Genomic DNA, 24028 nt, shown 5'->3' with positions numbered 1-24028 from the left:
CAATTTTATCGATGAAAGAAACTATTGCTCAATTTAGTAGAAGTGGTTGATCTCTTACATACAACATCTCCCTCAGTTCTAATTATATTCAAATTTCTTTATTTTAATTCAATTATCAATATACTTATTAAAACTATTAATCCGTTTGCTCATTGGTGATTATTTTTTTTTTGAATTAATTATTTGTTTAATCATACAAAGAATTTAAATTTAAAAAAGACATAGAGTATAAAAAGATTGAACGATGAAAAATTAAATTAAATTTGATCATGTAATAATTTATAATTTCAATTATGATCCATCAACGACTTTATAAAAGAGTTTAATTATTTATTACTATAACAAAAATCAAAATATAAATAATGGTGTCCATCAAGTTAAAAGAATAATAAAAAGAAGAGAATAATTTTTACACCAAAATTTAAAATATGAAAACAAATTTGTTATTTTTGTACATTTTGTGCTAAACATCTTCCACACCCAAACTTTGATTTTGAATTTTCGCTCTTCCTATCTTATTTATTAAGAAATAGTAATATATATAATAAATATAATATATTATATATATCATATTATTATTTGCATTCTTTTTTATCTTCTATTATAACAAAAAAAATTAAATTAAAATTTTAAATAATAGCGTATAATTGTTCTAAAAATAACTCAAAATAATATTTAAAAATTGCATTAAATTAGAGAAGATAAAAAAATAAATTATATTACACTGTTTTTTATCTTCTCTATTTCCTTTCTCTCTTAACTCCCGAATCAAAACTTTAATTTATTTTTAATTCTCTTACTCAAAAAAGTGTTGCCACAATTTTTTTTTTAATTCTTTGTTTATAAATAAAATGGTAAATACCACAATAAATTAATGTGTAAAGGTTTTGATTCAAACTCAGGACAAAACATTCGATCTAACATATTGATAGAGATTAAGTACAAAATTTGCTTTTAAGCTTACAATAATGTTGGACCAACATATCTTTGGTGACTCTTCAAATAGCTATAACTATAATAGGATATGTAGTTTCAAAAAGAACAATTAGTGGCCCTTAAATCTCAAGGCAAACTGTCATATTGTTTAATTAAGTCATATTTTGAAAAAATGATATGAGAAAAATTGGATGATTATTACTAAGTTGGAGGCAAAGGCACACTTTTAACAACCATGGGATTTGTCTATCGTCTTCGATCAGCATTCAAATCTCACTTAGTGGACTTCTTGCTATCAGGAAAGTGACATAGATATGTGGGGCAAAATCATTGACCCAACAAGTTTAATTTAAAATTGGGAAATATAATTAATGTAAGTGAAGTGTTTGCTCCTTCGTCGTCATTTATTTAGATAACATATAAAATACCATAATCAGAGACATTGGTGGAGATGCTTGTAGATATTGATGGGTGGTTTTTGACAGTGAAATAGAGGGACCAAAATTGTGAGTCATGCGGATATGACTCGTGTAAAGTCACAAGCCAGTGCGTTCAAGCCTTCAGCAAATTTGAGATTGTCCGATTAAGATAGAATAATTCATATTTCAATCTTGGTATTTTATATTTAATGAAAATAAAAAATTGTCTTAAATTTAAACCAGCTAACTGCAACAATTCCGACAACACTTAATACAAATTTTGGAAAATTTTAGCCAAATTTCGAGTGGACATAAACCAAATTATTCCTTCCATAAGGTGTTTTCCAAAATCATATTGGTTCACAAACTCAAAAACTACATTTCCATCTCTCTTCTATTAAATGTATATAATCTTGTAAAAATTAATGGGTAATTCATTACTGCACACCATCATTCATGGAAAATAATAAAACTAATGTTAAATTACTTACAAGCATAGAGAATAGAAGGTTAAATTGTTTGTTTGGATAAACATACATTGAACTCAAAATTCAAAATGACTTACAAGCATAGAACTTTTGAAATATGCATCTAGAAGGAATTCCATTTTGAACCAACTAGACCGCGAAAAGAATTGGATGCTACTTCAGCAATATTGTAATCCAAATCAATGCAATACATTTTCTACAACCCTTTTCTCTGGATTTTTCATCCAAATCACATTTCATTCAACTCTAATGATATCTTTAAATTGTTTTTTTTTTCTCAAAAAAAAAATCCCATAAATTTAAAGGATAAGATAGTATGAAGTAGATAGCACTGACATTTCAAATTAATAACGTGTCTGGTATCGGACACATGTCAGTATCAGATACCGACACAACATGACACATATTGTTATGTTCGATCACTTTTTTTATTTTCGTTAAAATAATGATAAGTTATAACTAAGTCAAGACTACAAAAATTATGTAACTTTATATCCTAAAAATTGAAGTGTTGGAAATGATGTTGAAAACAATAGAATTAGATGGTGTGAATTAAAAAAATGAAATGCTACGTAGGAGAGTTAAGGTGGAGGTATATCAATTGAGGTGTGTCCCGAGGAATATCAAATTCTGTAAAGGGTGAGAACGCATGCAAAATGTATGTACACATATGTTTTCTCTTGTTTTTGTCAAAATGACACCAATAAAATCATTGTCTTAGACATCACGACAATGAGAAGAATGATCTTCTACTCAATCATCGTTAGAGTTTCAAACAATTTTGAAGTAGTGGTCAATGGTGAACTGCCTATCAAAGCGGTTGTTTGAGATTACTTGTCTTTCTAAAACATTTTTAGTTCTAATTTTGGTTTAACTATGATTATTGTTGGTGAGGTTATTTATCCAATGTCATTTTTTCCTTCTGGTTTCTGTCTTGGATAGAATTTTATTCACAGTTCTATCTTGTAGCTATTTATCCAAATTTTGGTTAGTTTAATCATTTCAATATTTCTTTATCCAGGTACACATACCGTAAGCTTCAGCAAGCAGCTGCAAAACTTGATGTTCGCCTCGAGTTAAGCAGCACAGCGGCGGCGAAAGATAGGTAGATTTGAATTATACATGTTTTGTTATGTGTTTATGATTAAGTTGGAGCATTTTGTCTCTCTACTCGGTAGAATTTCAGAAAGACTCTCAGAAATTGACTCTCTAATAAAACTTGTGACACAAGTAATTGGAACTTTAAACATTTCTTTCTAATCTTCACTTAGAAGTTATAACAAATCTTAACTTTTCAACCAAACATATTAAATAATGTTTTCAAACATCAAAATATTTCATAAAAAGCTAAGCTTTTGCAGAAATGGGAATAAGTTTATGTGTAATGTATTTACAGGACATCGATCGAGGATGTACGGGGTCTGAGATTTATCACCGCAGTCAAGACTCCATACTTATCTAATGGAAAATTTGATCTTGAAGTATATGATAACTTGGTGAGTATGCAAATTTCAAATGGTGTTGAAGGCATTCTTGTCGTTGGCTCCACCGGCGAAGGCCAATTAGTGACATGGGATGAATAAATAATGCTTATAGCACACACGGTCAACTGTTTCGGCGACAAAGTTAAAGTTATCGGCAATACAGAAAGCAACTGCATGAGAGAAGCAATCAACGCGACTGAGCGAGGTTTCGCGGTTGGAATGGATGCATCACTTCATATAAACCCTTACTATGGAAAAACCTCAATGGAAGGTTTGATTGCTCATTACAATAGTGTGCTTTCAATAGGCCCTATAATCATATACAATGTACCTTCAAGGAGTACTCAAGATATTCCTCCAACTGTAGTAGAAAACTTGGCTCAAAACCTTAATTTAGTTGGTGTGAAAGGGTATGTTAGAAATGAGAGAGTGAAAATGTATACAACTAAAGGAATTGTTGTTTGAGGAGTTGATAGATTAAGCCATGAAGCTAGATGGGATTGTGGAGCTGTTGGAGTTCAATCTGTTGCAAGCAACTTGGTTCCTAGTTTAATAAGGGAACTCATGTTTGAGGGTGAGAATCCTTTGTTGAATTCAAAGCTTATGCCTTTGTTTGATTGGCTTTCTTTCGAGCCAAATTCAATTGTTTTGAACACTGCTCTTGCTCAACTTGGTGTTATCATGCCTGTTTTTAGGTTACCATATGTACCTTAAAGTATGGAACAAAGGTGGAGTTTGTGAATTTGGTGAACGAAACTGGTAGAGAACATTTTGTTGGAGATAATGATGTTCGAGTTCTCGAGGACGATGAATTTATTATTGTCGGTCGATCTTAATTTAGATGTCCTTCAAGTTTTATTTTAAGTTACTTACTTTGTATATTGACTTTAATACCATGATGCACTGACACAAACACGAACACCGAGTACATTTTTTATATCGTTTCTATGAGGTTAGTCAGTAAAACAAGAGTTGGTTTTTGTTACTTCAACTTTATATAGATGGAAACTGGTTCAATTAAATTATGTCTGCTTATACATTTTGTGTGAAAATATTGTTTCAATATATTGCCAAAAGTATATTATAGACACAAACAAAGATGAAAGAACCGTTGAAGGGCAAAACTTTGATATAAGTGATTTTGGATGATGAAATCTCTTACTTTTTATTTCTCTTGCCCAACTTGTCAGCCACTCACAAAAATAATGAATTAAAGGATGCTAAATGAGTTTTAATTCTGAAATAATTGGATTCTCTACTTGTAATAGGAGGTTTTAATTGTTAGATGAACATTAGATATGTTGAATTATATTTTAAAGAAATTTAGAATACAATAGAAATCATATGATATTCGTCTAACTACATGTGGCGTGAATGTAGTTTTCTTCTTAAAAACAGAAAATCTGAAAATTTAGATCCAATTTTATGTTTGATATGGAGATACAAACTCATGATTACAATATACAACAATAGATGAGGAATTTAGATCTCTTACAACCGCTACACAATATAACAATATTAGAAAACATAAAAATAAGGAAATCCCTAATGCATAGAAATGCCTACTTTAGCAACGAATGCACACTACACGCATGACAAATATAGGATCTAGATCGCCTGCAGTATTCTGTTTTAAATCTCGACCATTGAGTTGAGATATGACCAGATCATATTATATATTCATTCAATTAATTTTAACCTATGCCAACCATTGATTTCTATTCAACTATCGAGATCAAACATGTTATATGTACATTTTACTATTTTTACCAAAATAAAAATCTGTAAATCAGAATATCTCAATTCATTCGGCATGTAAGAATTCTATTCTATTTAGAAGTTAGATAAATTGTTTGGGGAAACAGAAACTTCAATTTTACATAAACGGTAAGACTTCAGTCTAACCAGCAAGTGGATAATAACGATTGAGTCTTATCTCTGCAAGTGGTCGATCTCCTGTCCCGGTTAGAGTCTGCACAATAAAAATAAAAAGTATATTATTTTATAGTTTTTATGATATTGTGTGAGTGTGTGCGCCCGAGTGCATGTTGCAAGTTAATTCTAGACGAGTCATTTAATTATCTCTGCAAGTGGTCGATCTCCTCTCCCAGTTAGAGTCTGCACAATAAAAATAAAAAGTATATTATTTTATAGCTTTTATGATATTTTGTGAAGTGTGTGCGCTCGAGTGCGTGTTGCAAGTGAATTCTAGATGAGTCATTTAAGTGAATATTGGTAACAACAAAAATACACAAGTATGAGACTGTAAAAAAAATACACCTTCAGTGTGTTGTCAAAGCTAGTTTTGATTGATGAAATAGAATTTTCTCACAACGAGATCCACTATATGGATTGTTTAAAGTACGAAGAAAATGGACGAAAGGTGATAGAATGGAATCCAATTCATTTAATAATGAACAATCCACTTTTTTTTTCTCTTCATTAAATAAATATGCAAACATAGTTTACAAGTCTGAGGTACCTTTTCAACTCAATTTTTCTCTTCAACCCAATTTTGTTTATATATAAAATAAAAATCAATATCAGGAGACGATGAAGATACCTTTTCCATGAGATCAATAACTTCAAATCCATGAATCACTCTTCCAAACACAGTATATAGTCTATTCCAATGTGGCTGTTTAGCAGAACTTATGAAGAACTGACTTCCATTAGTATTTGGACCACTGTTAGCCATTGATAATTTTCCCCTTGCATTGTGCTGGAACACGTAAAGGAAACCAATTAATTATTACGATAATCAGATGAAGAAAAATGTATATAATTGCTCCATATACTTATGCTGGTCCCCCCAGTCCACACCATAAACCAAAATATTTCACATTAAGATACTTAATATAACTACTGTAAGATAATTATATTTCAATAACAGTAAAATCAACCTTCACCCAAATAATTAAGAGTTGGAACTTGGAATAACATTTTTCAAATGCTAAGGAGTAAGGACAGTTTACTAGGTTATGACAGAACTGATGGTTTCTTAAATATGATAAAATCTCATAAATTTACAAATTTGAAAGGCGTAACAAATAACACTGAACTAGCTATAGAGAATAAGAGATTTCTTTTAAGGACTTCTTAATTTGAGTTATAGAAAAAACTCTCAAGTATGATGAAATAGATAGCTTGAAGTAATTTAAAAAGCCATATTCAATGCAAAGATGTTTTTCAATTGGATCATCTTGATAGCAGTATATCTTAATAATATGTTAATGAAAGTGACATTTTTCTAATAGAAACTATATGCCCTTTATAGACTAAGATTTCATAGTTCTGATATTTGCATTTATGCAATATTTTTCCAATATACCTTGTTAACCAATGGAGTCCAGTTTCATTTGTTTTCTAAAATTCATCAAACATAGAAATCCATACAGTATGTTTTGCCCTGCTCTAACATATCTAACAATTACTACCAAAATGCAGGCATAACCGCAAAAACAAGGTTTAGCACGGAGGACAAACTCACCTTCAAAGATTCTCTTATCTCGTCGTTGAATTTCTTGCCCCATATACTAGTACCCCTTTGCCAGTACCAGTTGGGTCCCCTCCTTGAATCATAAAACCTTTAATACTGCGGTGAAATATAGTCCTGTCATAGGAACCACTCGCACACAGCGCTAAAAAATTCTGGTTGAAAAACATTTACACATGAAAATTGAGTTGTTAGTTACAGCACCCTTCAGGATAGAACAATAAATGGAAAAATTAGAAAAGGGAAAGAATTACATGCTTTAACTTGGGGTAAAATTGAATAAATGATGCAGTGGCTTCATTTAGTTCACAATCCTTTTTTTGGTTTAACCAAGTATTTCATTCTATACATAAAAGCCATGTAGCACCAACACGACACCACACATGTGAATCGTGATTACGTTCAATTTCTTATATTTTCTTAAATTATTATTAGTGACTATATGTTAGGGTTAGCATCTGACTTGGTGTTTGAGTCTTTGCCAGTGCTTCATAGCACAAAAGCAACACATAATAAGTGGGTGATTTGATTAACTTATTTTGAGTCCAAACCACTTAATAAAATTGAAAAAAACAATATACAAAGGAAAATAAAACATTTTCTTTCCACTATTAATCAAAAGAGCTTAAATCGCTATGTACCGAAAGTGTCAACCAGTTGTATCTCACCATCAAACCATTTAGCTATATTCTCTTCATAAAACATCTCTATCAATGTCTACTGTTGAATGTTCGACATTGGATGAGATATGATCCGAAAAAAGTTCATAAAGATTCATCGTACAAGTCAATTTTTGCTAAGAATCTCGTATTGAATGAGATATGGCCAAAATATAAGTTTATAACTGGGGGAAGTCCTCACCTTACAAGCCAATTTTATAGTGGTTGAGTTAGACCCAACCCAAATTCTAAGCTGGCATCAAAGTCTATCCAAGATCCTTGAGCTATCTGCTATCAATTACTGCTATAGGGCCACTCAGATTACACTCTATATGTTCATTCCTGAACGTGAGTAAGTGTGTTAAGAGTATTACATAAGATGAGATATAACCTAATATAAGTTTATAATTTGAGGAAGTTCTCACCTTACAAGCCAATTCTTTTGAGTTGAGTTAGGCCCAACCCAAATTCTAAGAATTTTGTTGGGTTGAGTAAGGTAAAATCCAAATTTTAACATAAAATCAAAGTCTTTTCAAGACCCGTTTAGGTTGGGTCATCGGTTATCAGATCACTCAAATCATACTCTAGAAGTTCAATTCTTAGTGTGAGAAAAGCCTATTTTGTAGTATTGAGTTATATCTAACCCATATTTTAAGATCTATTAAATGAAATATAATTCGATGATGGCTTTTTTACACTGTCAATGCATAATCATTAAACTCTAATAATCAAAATAAAAACAAAAACACTCAAGCAAATACTTCAAGATGAATTTAAGGGGTGATAGATAATTTAGCATCAGAAATTGAAATAAATTTGTAAAACAATTTATATTTACTTGAAGCAAGGGTTTCAAATTTCAATATGAATATGCACAAGTAACAAAAAAGTAAGCATGGAAGTGAAGAGTAACTACCTCGGAGGTTTTAGGAACCTCGTCACAGAAGATTTCCCATTTGATGTCACCTAGGTTTGTGTGCAGAGTAAGCAACTGCCAGAAATTCATAGAAAGAGCAAAATATAGAGTTAGAATTGATAAAATTAACGCACAATACAGTGATAGAATACAATACAAGAGAGAGTTTTCACTTACCGGTCACCTTCGTTCACTCCCCTATCTTTTGAAAACATCATTTGCAATCCTAGAAAATCTGCCATCCTACAAATAGTCTCAGACTCAGGGTGTGACTTATCCCCGGAGGAGAAACCATGCAAATGCAAGGAATCAACATTTGCAACATCCACCCAACTAAATCCAACTTCCTTCTTCACTCCCCTCCCTCTCATCCCTTTTCTCACTTGTGCAACTTTCTCCCAATTCCCTTTCTCAGCATACAAGTTTGCCATCAACACATAAGGACCTGAACTTGCAGGGTCCATTTGTATCAAACTATCAACAACCCTCTCTGCCATCTCCACATTCCCATGTAATCTACAAGACCCGAGCAAGCTTTGCAACACCGATAGTCCAGGTCCTCCGGGAATCCGATGCATCAACTCTTCAGCCTCATCTAGTCGTCCCACACGACCGAGCATGTCCACCATAATTGAATAATGTTCGGGGGTTGGTTCAATTGAATGTTTTTTCACCATCGTGTCAAATATTCTATGGCCTACATCAACCATTCCTTTTCTACAACATGCAGCCAAAACAGAAAGGAAAGTGATGGAGTCAGGACTGCTACTTTCCCTCTCCATTTCCTTATATAAACCCATCACCGACTCATAGTCTCCATGTCGAGCATAGGCAGATATCATTCCTGTCCAAGAAAACTGTGTTTTTTCAGGCGTCTCGTTGAATACTCTTTGAGACTCATTAATGTTTCCACGTTTGCCGTACATGTCAAGCAGAGCCCCAGCGACAAATGGGTCGGTGCTTAAACCAAGTTTGATCAAGTGAGAATGGCAACATTGTCCGTGTTTCAAAGATATATCCTCGGCTGCAGCAATGGTGTTTAACACACTACCGAATGTGTATTGGTTGGGCTTTATTTCCTTTATTGCATACAAAAATGTAAGGAAAGCTTCTTTATACAAGCCATTTTGAGCATACCCTGAAATTAATGAATTCCATGATACTGTTCCTTGATAGTTAAGCTCCTCAAAAACCTTCTTTGATTCTTGAATTGACTCAAACTTAGCATACATGGTAATAAGGCTATTGGAGACATTTTGTTCTGATGAAAAGCAACTTTTTATGCATAACCCATGAATCATAAGACCTTCTGTCACCATATTCCTGATTGTTATAGCATGCAATAATCCTACAAATGTAACATCATTTGGATACACGCCATCAACTCTCATAGCATTAAAGAGGGACACCGCATCATCTTCATCAATAGAAATCATTGTCGTCCAAGACACCACATTTCGATTATTCATGACCCAAAAAACTTCCTTTGCATCTCTAACAACGTCACATTTCGAATAAGTCGAAATCAAAACATTGCAAACTGCAACATGTGTTCCATAACCAACTTTTTGAGCCAAACCATGAATTTGCTTCCCTAGCTCTAAGTTTCTCATATAACCACAAGCAGAAACCGCACTCGTAAACGAAACATGGTCAAGCAACATACCTTGTCTCACCATGTTAACAAACAACAAAACTGCTTCCAACCCATAACACTCCCCCACTTGAGCATACCCCGAAATCATCGCATTCCAAGAAACCAAATCTCTTATAGGCATTTCATCAAACACTCTCCTAGCATCATCTAATCCCTCCAACCTAGAATACATTGTCACAAGTGCATTCCCTATAAAAACTTCACAGCCAAATCCACATTTAACTATAAGAGAATGCAATTGCAACCCAAATAAAAACCCAAGATCATCATCCCAACAAAAGGAAAGAGCAGTAGTGTATGTCACAGGATCAAAAACTATCCCATTTAAACGCATAAAACACGCAAAATTCAATGCATCAACACTCTTGTCAAACCCAGAAAGAATAGTATTCCAAGAAACAATATCAGGATGACTCAAACTCTCGAAAACACGCAAAGCGCATTCGAATTTCTCAGCTTTACAGTACATTTTCATAAGCGAGTTCGACACGGCGACCCGAGAAACAAACCCAGTACACACTGCGAATCCGTGGATTTGGGAACCTAAATTGAACTCTCCATTACAAGCCTTGAAGGACAATGCAAGTGTCACCTCATCAACATTTTGAAGCAAATGAAAGTGAAAGTGTTTCTTGAGTAATGAAAGAGCTTGAAAGGGAAGGTTTTGGTGTAAGAAGTTAAGCATGGAACGGTTAATTGAGGAAGCATTTAGGTGGGGCATATTGTCGAACAGGTGGTGTTCATGTTTGTGTTTGAGTGAGTGGAATAGCTTGGAACAAGTTTTGAATGATAGATAATTTAGCATCAAAAATTAAATTAAATTTGTAAAATAATTTATATTTACTTGAAGCAAGGGTTTCAAATTTCAATATGAATATGAATATGCACAAGTAACAGAAAAGCAGGCATGGAAGTGAAGAGTAACAATCTCGGAGGTTTTAGGAGCCTCGTCACAGAAGATTTCGCATTACCATACAAGAGAGAATTTTCACTTACCATTGAATTTGATTGTTGCGAGCAAATTGCAAAATCAGCAATGAAACAAGTGAGATATCTATGTGATTGTGAATTTGAAGGTTTGCTGCTACTAGATTCTTATTGAAAAAAAGAGGGAATTGCTAGGCACTATTTATATTGGGTATCTACGCCCAAATTTTTTATTTTAGTCTTTATTTAAATATTTTATTTATAAATTTGTTTATTAAACATTTTTTATATCAAAATTTGTGACTTTAATTACTTTTTTTATTAATTTTAACTTATAGTATTTTTACTACTTAAAATTTATAATAGGAATATCAATCTAATAAAAAAAATTGAAAAAAAAAACATTGTAATAATAACAAGTTAGTCATAATGTATCCGACGATAAGAAAAATAAAATATTAATTTAGTCATAGTAGGTACGTTTGTATTAGGTTTTTCTATTAAAAAATTATTTTTTCTCAAATTCGTTACTATGAGAGAGAAAATATCATAAATTTTAAAAATATGTAACTTAACTTGTCCTTTTTTTAAAATCTAAAATTGCCCTCAACCAATTTTTTCTAGAGTTCTCTCTTTATACTTAATTGTGACCATTTTTTCTCTTTACATGATTATGATATAGGTTTTCATCAAATAATTTTGAAAGTGACCAATTTAAAATATTTCAATTCTTATGTTATACTAAAAATCATGATGGGGATAGGTTACTTTACGAAAGATTTTAAAATTTTGATTTAACTTTTTTGCTCACTTAAATATCAATTAAAAAGACAACTAAAAAAGATGTGAAAAATTTTGATAACGATGAAAAAATTATTGTAAAATGGGATGACAATAAAACCGAATTATTTCTAAAAATTTGTATGGAAGAAATAGAGGCTATTATTGTGGCTGTAAGCTTTTTATGACTAGAATTGTGATTATTGTGTTGCCAAATATATATTTTGGATTTAATATATATATACATTGATATGCATAGAGTATTATGTACATTAGTATGGATAAAACATCATGTAACTTCATTCATATATGTATACAGACAAATTTATTTTTCTAATTTTTTTAATTATTAAAATTACACTTTTTATTAGGTGTCTAATTTTTAAGATTAGAACAAGACCTTTAAAATCTTTTACTTGCATATTTTTGTGATGATTTATTTATATGTTAATTTTTCAGAAGGATCCAAAAATTATGAAATGGATGACCTAGATTCAATGATTTGCTTGGGAAAAAAAAAAAAAAAAAGAGGAGTAGAGAGACATGAGATAGTAGAGGCTGAGGGAGATAGTAGATAGAGATTGAGGGAAGGGAGGGAGATAAGAGATGCATAAGAGAGTATAAAGACTTATGTGTATTTAAAAAAATCATGTATTTAAAAAAAAATTTCAAACAATCTTATTTTCTTGAAAATAATTTTTTATGTCCTGGATGGTAATTGTGTAGTTTAAAAAAATCACTTTTATAAAATTGTATATAAACAAATTAAAAATCAGTTTTTTCAAAAAAAATTATTTTTATAATAGTAAAGAAACGAAAGTTAAAAAATCATTTTTTAAAAAAATTTCTAAAAAATAATCTCTATCTCTAAATTATTTAAAATAAAAATAATTTTTATTTAAATTCAAACAAACGCAATCGGTGTGACTTGAAAAAATGAGTCGTGACATGTGTAGAAGAAGGCAAGGCATACGAGTATTTAGCCTCAAATTATTTATTTTATCTAGTTTTCTTTTGACTCACAACACTGGATATTAATAAGTAATTTATTGTAGGATTTCTATGAAGTGATTGAATAAAGAAAATTATTGTATATCTGATTCCACCTGTTTATTTCATCTTTATATTTGACAAAATTTTACTTTCTATTTTCACCAACAATTTTTTTTATTTTTTATTTCTAGCATGTTTGAATTTGCAGCTATGTAGTGTCAAACATGCTCTATTCGAACTCTACAATATGTAGTTTTGCGTGACTTGAAAAATGACCTTAAAAAGTCCGATTTTCAAACCCATGATTTATCTTTTAGTGTTTGTAATATCTACAATGTACCTATGTCACTTTTCTTTTTATGATTATTTATAATTTTTTTTCCATAGAATTTGAAATAAATTTATACCCTGCAGTTACATCTTATTAAATCTATCTATAAAATTTGTCTTAGGTTCTAAAAGTTTTTTACATGACCTTGGTGATAATTCATAATTAGATCTATAAAAGTAAAGTATAAATAATAATTACCTTCAATCAGAATTACAACCAAAATTATGTCTTCCACATAAAAATAAGTGTGGTTGTATTGTTGTTGAATTTTTTTATATTTTTTTTATCTAGACTATTGTTATATGGACCAATTCATTCGTGTCAAACTCAATTAATATCAAGAACAATAGATCTATACCGAGAGATAAGACTATTTCCATTCATAATTCTTAGAACTCAAAATTTTGCTAAAGAGACTTGTATCGACATATTCACTTTAGTATATATATTTTTGTAAACTAAGATGTCCATGTACAACTATAGAGAGCAATCCATTTAAGAAGGTCATTTCTTCTGAATTACTATATTATTAAAGTTTCTCTTTTAATTTTTATTTTATTTTAAAAGAGATGGTAAATTTTACCATAATTAATTTACACAATTATGAGGTCTTAGATTTGAACTTGATACAACGTCCAACCTTACAATATTGACATTTACCAGTTGAGTTAGAACTAAAGTATCTCTTGTAAATTTTTTTTATCTTTTTTATTAGACTCTTTTCAAATTATAAGATGCGTTAATTACTTTTTCACAAAAATACTCCTAATTAAATGAAAATAATTAAAAAAATTGTCACTTCTCTCTCATTAGAAATATCATTAGTAATAGTACAAAAGTATTAATTCTATCTAAATAATACTATATATTGATACACCCGATACTAATCTATAAATCATTAATAGTATTTACACAAAAGTATTAAAAAATCTAAAAATAACTCATGTGCTTCTTCATATAATGCTTCACAACCATCTAAGAGTAAGCAAGTCACATAAGTTAATAGATTATTATGCATTTAAAACATGCAAGGAAATCAAATAATGGGCAGTACTTCTTAGTAGCCTAAAAATATTATGAGTCATTATACACAAAATCATTAATAGTAATTGTACAAAAGTATTAAATTAAAAATCTTAAAACAACTTACATGCTTCTTCACATACTACTTTACCCTCATCTAGGAGTAAGCAAGTATAAGTAATTACACTGTTATGCATTTAAAACATGCAAGAAAATCAAAGAATGGATAGTACTTTTTAGTAGCCTAAAAAAATATGAATCATTATACACAAAATCATTAATAGTAATAGTACTAAAAAAATATGAATCATTATACACAAAATCATTAATAGTAATAGTACAAAAGTATTAATTCTGAGTAATACTATTGATATCCCGGATCCTAATCAACAAAACATTAATAATAATGGTACAAAAGTATTAAAAAAATCTAAAAACATTGCATTAATAAATTGTGATACTTTTTCATTTTGAATTATTTTATTTCTTCAATGAAATTAGCTCTGCTCAATATTTTTCACAAACTGTGTTTTTTTAACCAATATTTAGTATTTACATTAATAAATAAATAAAAATTAATATTTACACCGTTGTATCCCTTTTATTGCACCAAAAAATATAATTTCACTATTGTATCGATAATATTTTTTAAAATTATACATAGACATTCATAATACTACCTACTACAACTAAAATGTAAAGAATAAAACTGAGTCGAATATTTGGATATTGAGTTTGACTTATAAAAACAACAAGTGACTCAAACTTGATTCATCGATTTAAAAAAGTTTAACTAAAAGTTTGAGTTTCTTTTTACTTGCTAATGGTTTGAGTTTAACTTATTAAAGAGTGTAAAGTTTGAACTTGCTTGATAGAATATAATATAAATGAGTCTTCCTAATTTTGAAAAAAAATTATATTTCTAGGCTTTTATATATATTTTTTTTGATAAAGTTTATATTCTAATTTCTAATAATTTAGTAAATAAAAATTTTATAACTTATTTTTTTGATGAAATTTTTTTATGGTGAAGTGATGATGCATCAATCTAAAGTAAGGAAGATCTTATGATTCACTGAGCACTTAATAAAACACTTTAATTTGATGGCAATAAATTTATAATTTTTTTTTAGTACAATAGAGAAACTTCAAAACTAATTTCAACACTTAAGTCTTAATAAAGTTCTAGACACTCACTACTAGAAAATTGCATTTTAGCTGCCATTATTAGCGTCGGCCCCTGACACCGACGCTACTTAGCGTCAGTCCAAGACACAATTTCAATTTTCAATTTTATTACAATTAGCGTCGGAAAGGCCGACGCTACGTAAAATGAAACGTAATATTATTTATAAAATCATATCGTAAAATTAAAATGTTTGATTTTCCTAAAAGCACGATTTCTCTCTTAATCCCTAAGTTTTCATTTCTTCTCTAAATCCCTAAGTGTTGAACCCTTCCCTCACACTTGAACCCTTCTCTCACACTTGAATCCATCACCGAATCCCTAAATGCAGTGAGTATCGCCGCCCAACATGTGACCTATCGAACCTGTCACCTTCACTTTCAGAGTCGGTCACCGTCCCCCTCTCGAACTCCGACACCGTCGCCGTTCAGTGTCGCCGTCGCCGTTCACTGTCCCCGTCGCGCTGTCATCTGTGGTCGATTCTCAAGGTAAGTGTCGTAGTCTCACTCTTAGTTGTGTATTCTTGTTTAGGTTTTATGGCACATTGGGTAAACAGATTTGAATGAAGATTTCAATCCCCAAATAAAGTAGTGAACTTTTGGAGCTATACTGCTGCAAAGCATATTGAATATGAACCTTGTTCTCGTAGCTGCTAGTTAAATTCTTTTCTTAATGAAGGATTTTCAAATTATTTAGGTGATTCTGGGTATCTTAACGTTCACTAAGTGTAATTATATTATGATTTGCAGCAAGAACGGGACAACAGAAGGTCTGGTGGTGATTCAAAAAAATCTTCAACTAATACAAGACCATCGAAGACTTTGTTTATCATAAATTTTGATCCTGTTCACACCAGGTCAAGGGATTTAGAGAGACACTTTGATCCCTATGGGAAAATATCAAATATAAGGATCAGAAAGAATTTTGCTTTTATCCAGTTTGAAACCCAGGAGGAAGCCACTAAAGCTTTGGAAGCTACTAACCTGAGGTTATAATTACCTTCTCAATTGTTGAATAGTTATTATATATGTTAATAGCTCATTTGTTTAATATTTGATGTGCAGCAAGTTTATGGACCGTGTTATCACAGTTGAGTATGCTATAAGAGATGATGATGTCAGAAAGGATGGATACAGTCCTGATAGAAGAGGTCGCGACTCCCCTGATGGGAGGTATGGTCGTGGCAGATCTCCAAGTCCTTATCGTAGAGGTAGGGGTAGCCCTGACTATGGTCGTGGATCGAATCCAGCTTCTAGACCAGAGCCAAGAGGAAGCCCCAAGTATGAACGAGCTGAAAGGCCAATGAATGGAAGATATGATAGGTGTGTTCTGGTTAATTTATTTTTAAAAAAATAATATTTGATAGTGTTATAGATATTATTATATTTTGATTATTTTACTGTTCATGCAGCCGATCTCCCCCACCTCGAGATAGGTCACGATCCTGAGGAGTAGCTGAATAGAACTGTGTGTGAAATTATTGCTGGACCATTTTCATTTCATTCCAACTTATGTTACTCCATAGTTTGGCAGCAGAAAAACTCAGACTTATTTATTGTATTTACTCTTATGTTTGGTTAGGATCAAGATGTGCGATGTGCAAAGACATTATATATTAATATTAGGTATATAATTGTGTTACTCATCAAGTTTTATGTTTTTTATTGAAAAATGATTTATTTAGCCTTTCTTTGAACCGAGGGTAATCCTAATCCTCGTTGCTTGTTCATATATATATATGGATAGAAGCTGTGAGCTTTCTTTAGTAACTTTCATTCACAGGTTTAGTATTGTAGACGCATCCTTGCTTCTTCTGTTTCTTCTTTTTGGTTGACATGATTATAGTCATGAGCTGTGACAGGTGAGTTAATTTATTTTCATACGTAAGGCTCTATTCCGAAAGGTTGTGCTCGTGCTGTGCATGGTTGGATGATTACAGATTTTGATTTCAAATTATATGGACAAACTGGATTTTTCATCTATATTTGAAAGTTGAAACAGTGTCAGAGCATGAGCTTTGTACTCACTTAGTGATAAAATGTCAGATCTCGGGTTTTTATGTTATCTTCTCCTGCCTTCATTCAAGGAAGCACGGGAATATATTTTGTTTGACAAAGTTAAATGGCTAGCTTATAAGGAGGGAAGATGAAAAGGTGATTATTAATGACAAAGGCTGATAAATCATCATCTTCACTTATCGGTAGAATAGTCTCATTCAAAACATTTTTCACAATATCATCAATTTACTCTGAGCTTATTGATTTTTCTTTTGAAGTTTTAAATTAAGAAGTTATAACCTTTTTTTAACTCAAAGCTATAAATTTAGTAAGTACTTGGTACTATAGTTGTATATATAACCAATCTATTCACGAGTGAAAAGGGAAGAGAAAGATGAGCACAATCGAAAATTAGTGAATTTCTTTTTGATTCAATGAATTGGAATATACGTACATTTCGACATTTGTAGTACATACTGTGTAACTAACTTTCAACAACGAATTAACCATAGTGCTAAGTAACTAATATGATTACTTAGAATATTGGGCCTGGTTGAAAAATCGTAACTTATAACATTGAATTGGGAAAGGTCAAACTACTAATTTCTGGGTTGGAATGAGTTGGTACTGAGGTACTCATATTTTTTTTAATTTAATTATTAACGACGAGTCCTCATATTCTTTCTAATAAAATGACACAGCCTTAATTTTCTTTAAAAATATGATGTAACCTATTTCTAATAAAATGACACAGCCTTAATTTTCTTCAAAAATATGATGTAACCTATTTTCACTATTTTTTAAGCATCTAATATATATACATACAATTAACGTGAATATCAAAATCATAAAATTCATCATGAAATACTTACATTGCAAACATCAATATAACCAAAGTTGCAAGGTTCCTAACATTGTATAAAATGTTTGCAAACATAAAAATAACTAAAGTGCAACATCCTAAAATAACCAAATAATTTTTAAGAACCGGGTTGCCTGGTAAAATGGATAAAATGGGTTGAGTCTGGTTTTATCCAACACCTAATGTTTTTGAGCGGTTTGCTAATATGTGAAATCAGAATCACCCATTTACCTGACCCAAACTATTTTTTGGGTTGATCCAAGTTGGATTCGCCGGGTTGACCGAACCCATGTACAATCCTAGTTAGGGTGGTGTACGTGCACACTCCAATAATCAAGAAATTTTTCATCTGAGAGTGCAAGATTTTAGAGTTAGAATAACGTATGACTCGAGTCAAGTGTCCTTTTTGTAAGACGTCATTTAAAATTTTTAGAATGAGTCTCTTATAGTTGATGAGTAGTATCCACTGTGATTCATAAATCCATGTTTGATTTCAAACATGTGTTTCTTGTAATCATGTGGTGACCATTGCCACCATGTGGCTTAAATTTAGATAACAAAATCATGATTACTAACATAGATTATTATTATTATTATTTTGTAAACGACGTAGATTATTATTATTTTTACTTGGCAATGTAGATTATATCTTACAATGACGTGAAGTGAATATAATTGTCACAAGTAAAGGGAGTTTGAATTGTGATCCTTTAAAGTTTGTACTTTTATTTCTTAAGATAATACTTGAGAATGTTATATCAGTACGATGAACCTACTCGTGTTTTGAGAAAGTTCAAGAAAAAAAAAATTTAAATTGATAGTAGTGTGATTTAGTGAAATAATGAAAAAAAAAATAAAAGATAGGGGAAAAGAAATCACACAAAAGAAATATTTTGGTTCATCCAAGAGGAGTTAATCCAATCCTCACAACTAGTGAGATTTTCACTAGTAAGTTGAGTAACTTCTAAACTTGATTTTCTTCTATTAGTAACACTTGACTATACACTTGCATTTTATTAGCCTCAACATGCTTACATAAATCACTCAAGTTTTCTCTCAACTAGACAAACTTGATGATACTTACAACAAGTTACTCAAGTTTTCTCTCAACTAGACAAACTTGATGATACTTACAACAAGTTACTCAAGTTTTCTCTCAACTAGATAAACTTGATGATGTTTACAATAAGATGACAATGATAATTTGTTTTGGATCCGATCACAACACTATTATTGAAATAGGTTGAACTAAGAACTCACTCAAAAGTTTGATCCTAAAATCTATGACAAGAACAGTGGTGTGTTTCTAGATAATTGAAAAGAACTTTGATAGTTTTGAACTTAAAAAAGTGAAATGTGTTTGATTGTAGTCTCTTTGAGATTGCAGCTTGAAACATCTTCTATTTATAGACTGAGGAAGGCTTGTAGTTGTTGTAAATGACACATAATTGTTGGGCACATGTCCCAAGGTGTTAGAGTATGTTGCTTAAATGTCCTCTGCAATATGGATAAACGTCCTCTTCTTTTTGAGTAATCAGCCTCTTCTTTGAGAATGTTTATGATCATCCACTTCTTTGTATGAAGATTTTCTCATAGTTCGAAGACATCATTTTCTATTATAAACATGATAAATGAACTCGATCGTCCTATTGATAGCTTGGGACAGCCTGTCATGAACTGTAAAGTAAGATGTATGAGCTTACAATGAATCGTCCTTTATACTTGCAGTGCATAAGATTCTTTTCTCAACGTCTTGATGTGTGAATGTCCTCAACTTTGAAGAATATGCATGAGTATAACTGAAAAATAAAATAAAATCTTCAAAAAGGATTGATTTGTCTTGGCACACGTGAACAATGCCAATGTATCCATTTCAAAATATTATTTTTGTTCTTTGTGTCTTATGAGAATGTTCTTTTGTACAATGTTCCACATTCTTTTTGTTTGAATAATAAAAACAATATTCCTTTGTCATTTATGTCTTGATTGTCATCAATGTATATCTTCAGTTCTTCAATTAATGAAATTGATGATTAACATTTCTAGTTTTGAAGATGATGAACATGCTCATAGATGAGTATGTTTCAAAAAATTGTATAAACTTCACAAAAATTTGTCTTATGATTAATACACTCAAGAGCACATATTAGATCATTTAATAAAATCAGAATTAATTAATTAGATCTTTATCTAATTAAAATATGTTATCATTAAAACATCTTTATTAAGAGATTTTGCCATAACATGGTGGAGTTTAAAAATATTTACGGGGGGATACACAAAATAAACAATGTATGAATATAAAACAATATTTATATATGAAATGCAATCAAATTGAAATTGGTTTAGTGATTAACATAACTGCTTTTTATTTTGCATTTTAGAATTTTAGTCTAAATCTTGCTCAATAAAATAAAAATGAGTTACAAAAATATTACTTTCACGTGTCAAATGTGTAATATTATTTTCTTTCAAAACATTAGTTAGCTATTGCGGTAAAGTGTAAATTTTTCATATATATTATATATTATTAGATACTATATTTGCTCTCGAATATAAGCAACATAAAAAATATATTTTGTGGTATTTAATATAAGTAAATTTTGACCAATTCTACTATATTTAAACTTATAATACCCTTAAATTAATTAAAATTATATTTTTTTTATGAATCATTTTATTCTCATTTAACAAGTTCTCATGGAAGACAATTTAATTAATACAATAATTTTTTGTTATTTTTTTAGGAAATTCAATAATGAGGCACTTATTACTAACTAAAAAAACTGGGGATTAGCTTTTTTTATCAATAAAATAAATCTAAAATTAAAAGATGAAAAATGACAAAACTTTGGCTTCGCCCGCACTCGAACCGGTGACCTTCAGTGTATTAGACTGACGTGATAACCAACTACACCACGAAACCTGTTTATTACATTTTGTTTAATTAAACCTACAATCGACAATACCATGCCTAATGATGTATTCGATATTTACATGTCTAATTAGACCAAGATTAAGTTTGACCTATTGAAAAATGTAAAATTTGAGTTTTATTCGTTTATCTTTCATTTACTTATGGTATTTTTTTATCTTATATTTTACCACGTTTAAGAAAAATACTATTTTTATTTTAAATTGAATTTTTCGATCCTATGAGAATTTTTCGGTCTTTGGAAAATTTAATTAGACTAAGATTAAGTTTGACTTATTGAAAAGTGTAAAGTTTGAGTTTGGTTAAGTCATCTTTTATTTATTTATGGTATTTTTTTATCTTATACTTTATCACGTTTAAGAAAATAGTCTTCTTTATTTTAAATTGAATTTTTTGGTCCTTCGAGAATTTTTCAGTCCTACGAAAATCACACTTCTCACATTTTTAAGTTTGGGGTTTATAATTGTTATTTTGGGTCAAGAGGTGATAGTCTTAGTAAGTATATAGTAGTACATATAATCAAATTACTCATGTTTAAATTTAACTCATTAAATAATTGAGCTTAGCACCACCACTGATGCAATTAACCTACCTAGTAGCTAGTGTTGCCCAATATCTTCTTGGCTATATTTCATTTTTTCACTAGGGGGGGTGATTTTCGCCGTCTCAGTGTAGTGTTGTTTCTATTTGTCGTCTTGGTGCGACGTTGTTTTGACTATCTATTTTGATGTGGTGTTTGTTTGATTCATATTGAGATATCAACTTTGATCAATTAAGTGCAAATTCAATCAATGACTTTAGCATCTTCAATGTTACACTTCAGAGACATAAGTATTTTGAACATTTTAATTCTTTCATATTTGTAGGCTTTTCGCATGTGTAGACATTTTGATACTATTAATTTAAATGTTGTAAATATGTTCACAGATTCATTATTTTGAATTGTATGGTTTTCAATTTATGTAATTTCTATCATTTTGAATTAATGAATATAATTTTAGTCACAAAAATAAAAATTAATCGAACTGAATTTCAAGCTTGAGTTTGTGTATTTGATAAAATATATGAATTTTTTTTATCTTGTACCAAAACAAGAAAGAATTTTGTACCAAAGTTTTTTATCTTGATTAAATGTATGCATCTTTGTGCACACGAGTACAGTTATGTTGAAATTACATCATTTGTAAGAGGCAATGCATCTAACAGTGATAAGGGCAATAAAACTTTCCCTTCCAACAACACAATCGAGAAATGATGCTTCCTCTCAAAGTCCAAGGAGCCATTATCCAGCAATTTTTTTTTTATAATGTGTTTGAATCTTTCAATGGCTGAAAAACTAGGGATTAGTGATACACTATAAAGCAAAGACTCCTCCACTTTCAAAAAATCTAAGACACCGATATATATATGATTATTTATTTATTTATTAATTATAATAAAATAAAATATGAACATTTTCTGTAAAAGATCTAAATTGTGTGATATATTTCATTACAAAAAGGTTCTTAAACAAAATATGATAGTTTTTCACTTTCATTCATCCATCTATTTCACTAAAAAGTTAAAAATAATGTAATCAAATTTAATTCTTCAACCCTTTGTCGATCATCCCTACTTTGACACATCATTAACCCCCGGTGAAGTGTCGGTCATCTCTACTTTGACACATCATTACCCCCTCTTAAAAGTCAGAGTTGCTTTAGTTGGTGCATGTTGACGTTTGTGGTCCTTTAAAGGTAAAATCTTTTAGTGGTGCACTTTAGTTTGTTACTTTTATTGAAGATTGTTCTAGGAAACTATGAGTTTATGTTTTGAAGACAAAAGACCAAGTGTTAAAGAAGTTCAAATAATATCATGCTTTGGTTGGGAGGCAAACCTGCAAGAAGCTGAAACGTGTTCGTACTGACAATGGTGTGAGTATTTCGAATCCTTTGATGTCTGTTGCAAACAACAGGGTATAACACATGAAAAGACTCCTCCTAAAACTCCTCATGTGAGTGGTTTATCAAAGAGAATGAATCGAATAATTGTTGAGAGAGTGAGGTGTATGCTTTCTGAAGCTAAGTTGCCTAAACATTATTGAGGTGAGGCACTGTACACGAAAGTGCATGTTATTAATCTTATTCCTTCTGTCGCTTTGAATAGTGAAGTACCAAACAAGGTATGGTTTGGCAAGAATGTCAAGTATGATCACTTGAGAGTCTTTAGTTGCAAGGCTTTTGCGCATGTTCCGAAGGATGAAATATCCAAGTTGGATGCAAAGTCAAAGCAATATATCTTCATTGGTTATGGTGAGGATGAGTTTAGCTACAAGTTGTATGATTCTGTAGACAAAAGGTTATCAGAAGTCGTGATGTAATGTTCATGGAAGACCAAACTCTTGAAGACATTGATAAGGTGGAGAAGACTACACCTGATAGAGATAACGTATTAGTTGATGGTGATCCAGTTCAATGACTTGTTCCTGATTTGGATACTACTGATGGTAATATTCAGAATGATAAGTCACATGATTGTGTTGATGATCATCAGCTTAGAGATGAGCTAAATATTCCAACCAATGAAGATCATGAGTTATCACACGATGAAAATCTTAGTGATGCTTCTGAATCATCTCTAACCCAACTCAGGAGGTCTAGGAGGTAGAGACAACCATCTACATGATATATTTCTGATAAAGTATGTGAGATTGATTGATGAAGGGGAACATGAGTGTTTTTGAGAGACCATGGAGAGTGAAGGAAGTCAAAAGTGGTTGGATGCAATGCATGATGAGATTAAATCCTTGCATGATAATCACACTTATGATTTGGTAAAGTTGTCAAAATGCAAAAGGGCTTTGGAAAATAGATGGATCTATAGAGTGAAGCTTGAGAGTAACTAAAAGTCTGGGGTATAAAGTTAGATTAATGGTTAGAGGTTTTCGTCAAAGAAAGAGT

General features: G+C 30.9%; 2 protein-coding genes, 1 non-coding gene and 2 pseudogenes across 4 annotated transcripts; 2 read left to right on the top strand and 3 right to left on the bottom strand.

Moving 5' to 3' along the window:
- The first annotated feature begins 1171 nt into the window (after window positions 1–1171).
- LOC101513606 (4-hydroxy-tetrahydrodipicolinate synthase, chloroplastic-like) lies at window positions 1172–4511 on the top strand (annotated as a pseudogene).
- Window positions 4512–5227: 716 nt separating this feature from the next.
- LOC105852106 (peptidyl-prolyl cis-trans isomerase CYP18-1-like) lies at window positions 5228–7528 on the bottom strand. Its single transcript, XM_012715714.1, has 4 exons — window positions 7500–7528; window positions 6818–6914; window positions 5891–6049; window positions 5228–5299 (listed from the first exon to the last, which is right to left on the bottom strand). The coding sequence occupies exons 1-4, from the start codon at window positions 7526–7528 to the stop codon at window positions 5228–5230; spliced, it is 357 nt and encodes a 118-aa protein (XP_012571168.1).
- LOC101512314 (pentatricopeptide repeat-containing protein At4g32430, mitochondrial-like) lies at window positions 5911–11169 on the bottom strand. Of its 2 annotated transcripts, XM_012715712.3 has the most exons (4): window positions 8576–11169; window positions 8399–8473; window positions 6818–6978; window positions 5911–6049 (listed from the first exon to the last, which is right to left on the bottom strand). In XM_012715712.3, the coding sequence occupies exons 1-2, from the start codon at window positions 10858–10860 to the stop codon at window positions 8449–8451; spliced, it is 2310 nt and encodes a 769-aa protein (XP_012571166.1). In that variant the 5' UTR covers window positions 10861–11169; the 3' UTR covers window positions 5911–6049; window positions 6818–6978; window positions 8399–8448. The 2 variants fall into 2 exon arrangements, with proteins under 2 accessions (XP_012571166.1, XP_073220754.1); XM_073364653.1 differs by lacking the exons at window positions 5911–6049; window positions 6818–6978 and adding an exon at window positions 7019–7824.
- Window positions 10963–16978, top strand: LOC101513277 (uncharacterized; annotated as a pseudogene).
- Window positions 16979–21006: 4028 nt separating this feature from the next.
- On the bottom strand, window positions 21007–21080 carry TRNAI-AAU (transfer RNA isoleucine (anticodon AAU)). The gene has a single exon. It is a non-coding gene; the product is annotated as a tRNA-Ile (tRNA).
- Between the last annotated feature and the right edge of the window lie 2948 nt (window positions 21081–24028).

The sequence above is a fragment of the Cicer arietinum genome, chromosome 8 (assembly GCF_000331145.2).
Source record: "Cicer arietinum cultivar CDC Frontier isolate Library 1 chromosome 8, Cicar.CDCFrontier_v2.0, whole genome shotgun sequence".
NCBI lineage: Eukaryota > Viridiplantae > Streptophyta > Magnoliopsida > Fabales > Fabaceae > Cicer > Cicer arietinum.
This window is presented reverse-complemented; position numbering and strand designations above follow the sequence as displayed.

Excerpts from the sequence above, each read along its gene's own strand:
- LOC101512314 (XM_012715712.3), bottom strand. The coding sequence starts at position 10,860 with ATGCTAAATTATCTATCATTCAAAACTTGTTCCAAGCTATTCCACTCA. Across the intron at positions 8,474-8,575 it reads GGAGTGAACGAAGGTGACCG|TTGCTTACTCTGCACACAAA; the intron begins GTAAGTGAAAAC and ends AATTTCTGGCAG.
- LOC105852106 (XM_012715714.1), bottom strand. The coding sequence starts at position 7,528 with ATGTTTTATGAAGAGAATATAGCTAAATG. Across the intron at positions 6,915-7,499 it reads GAAGAGAATATAGCTAAATG|GTTTTATGATTCAAGGAGGG; the intron begins GTTTGATGGTGA and ends GCAGTATTAAAG. Across the intron at positions 5,300-5,890 it reads TTATTGATCTCATGGAAAAG|ACTCTAACCGGGACAGGAGA; the intron begins GTATCTTCATCG and ends TTTATTGTGCAG.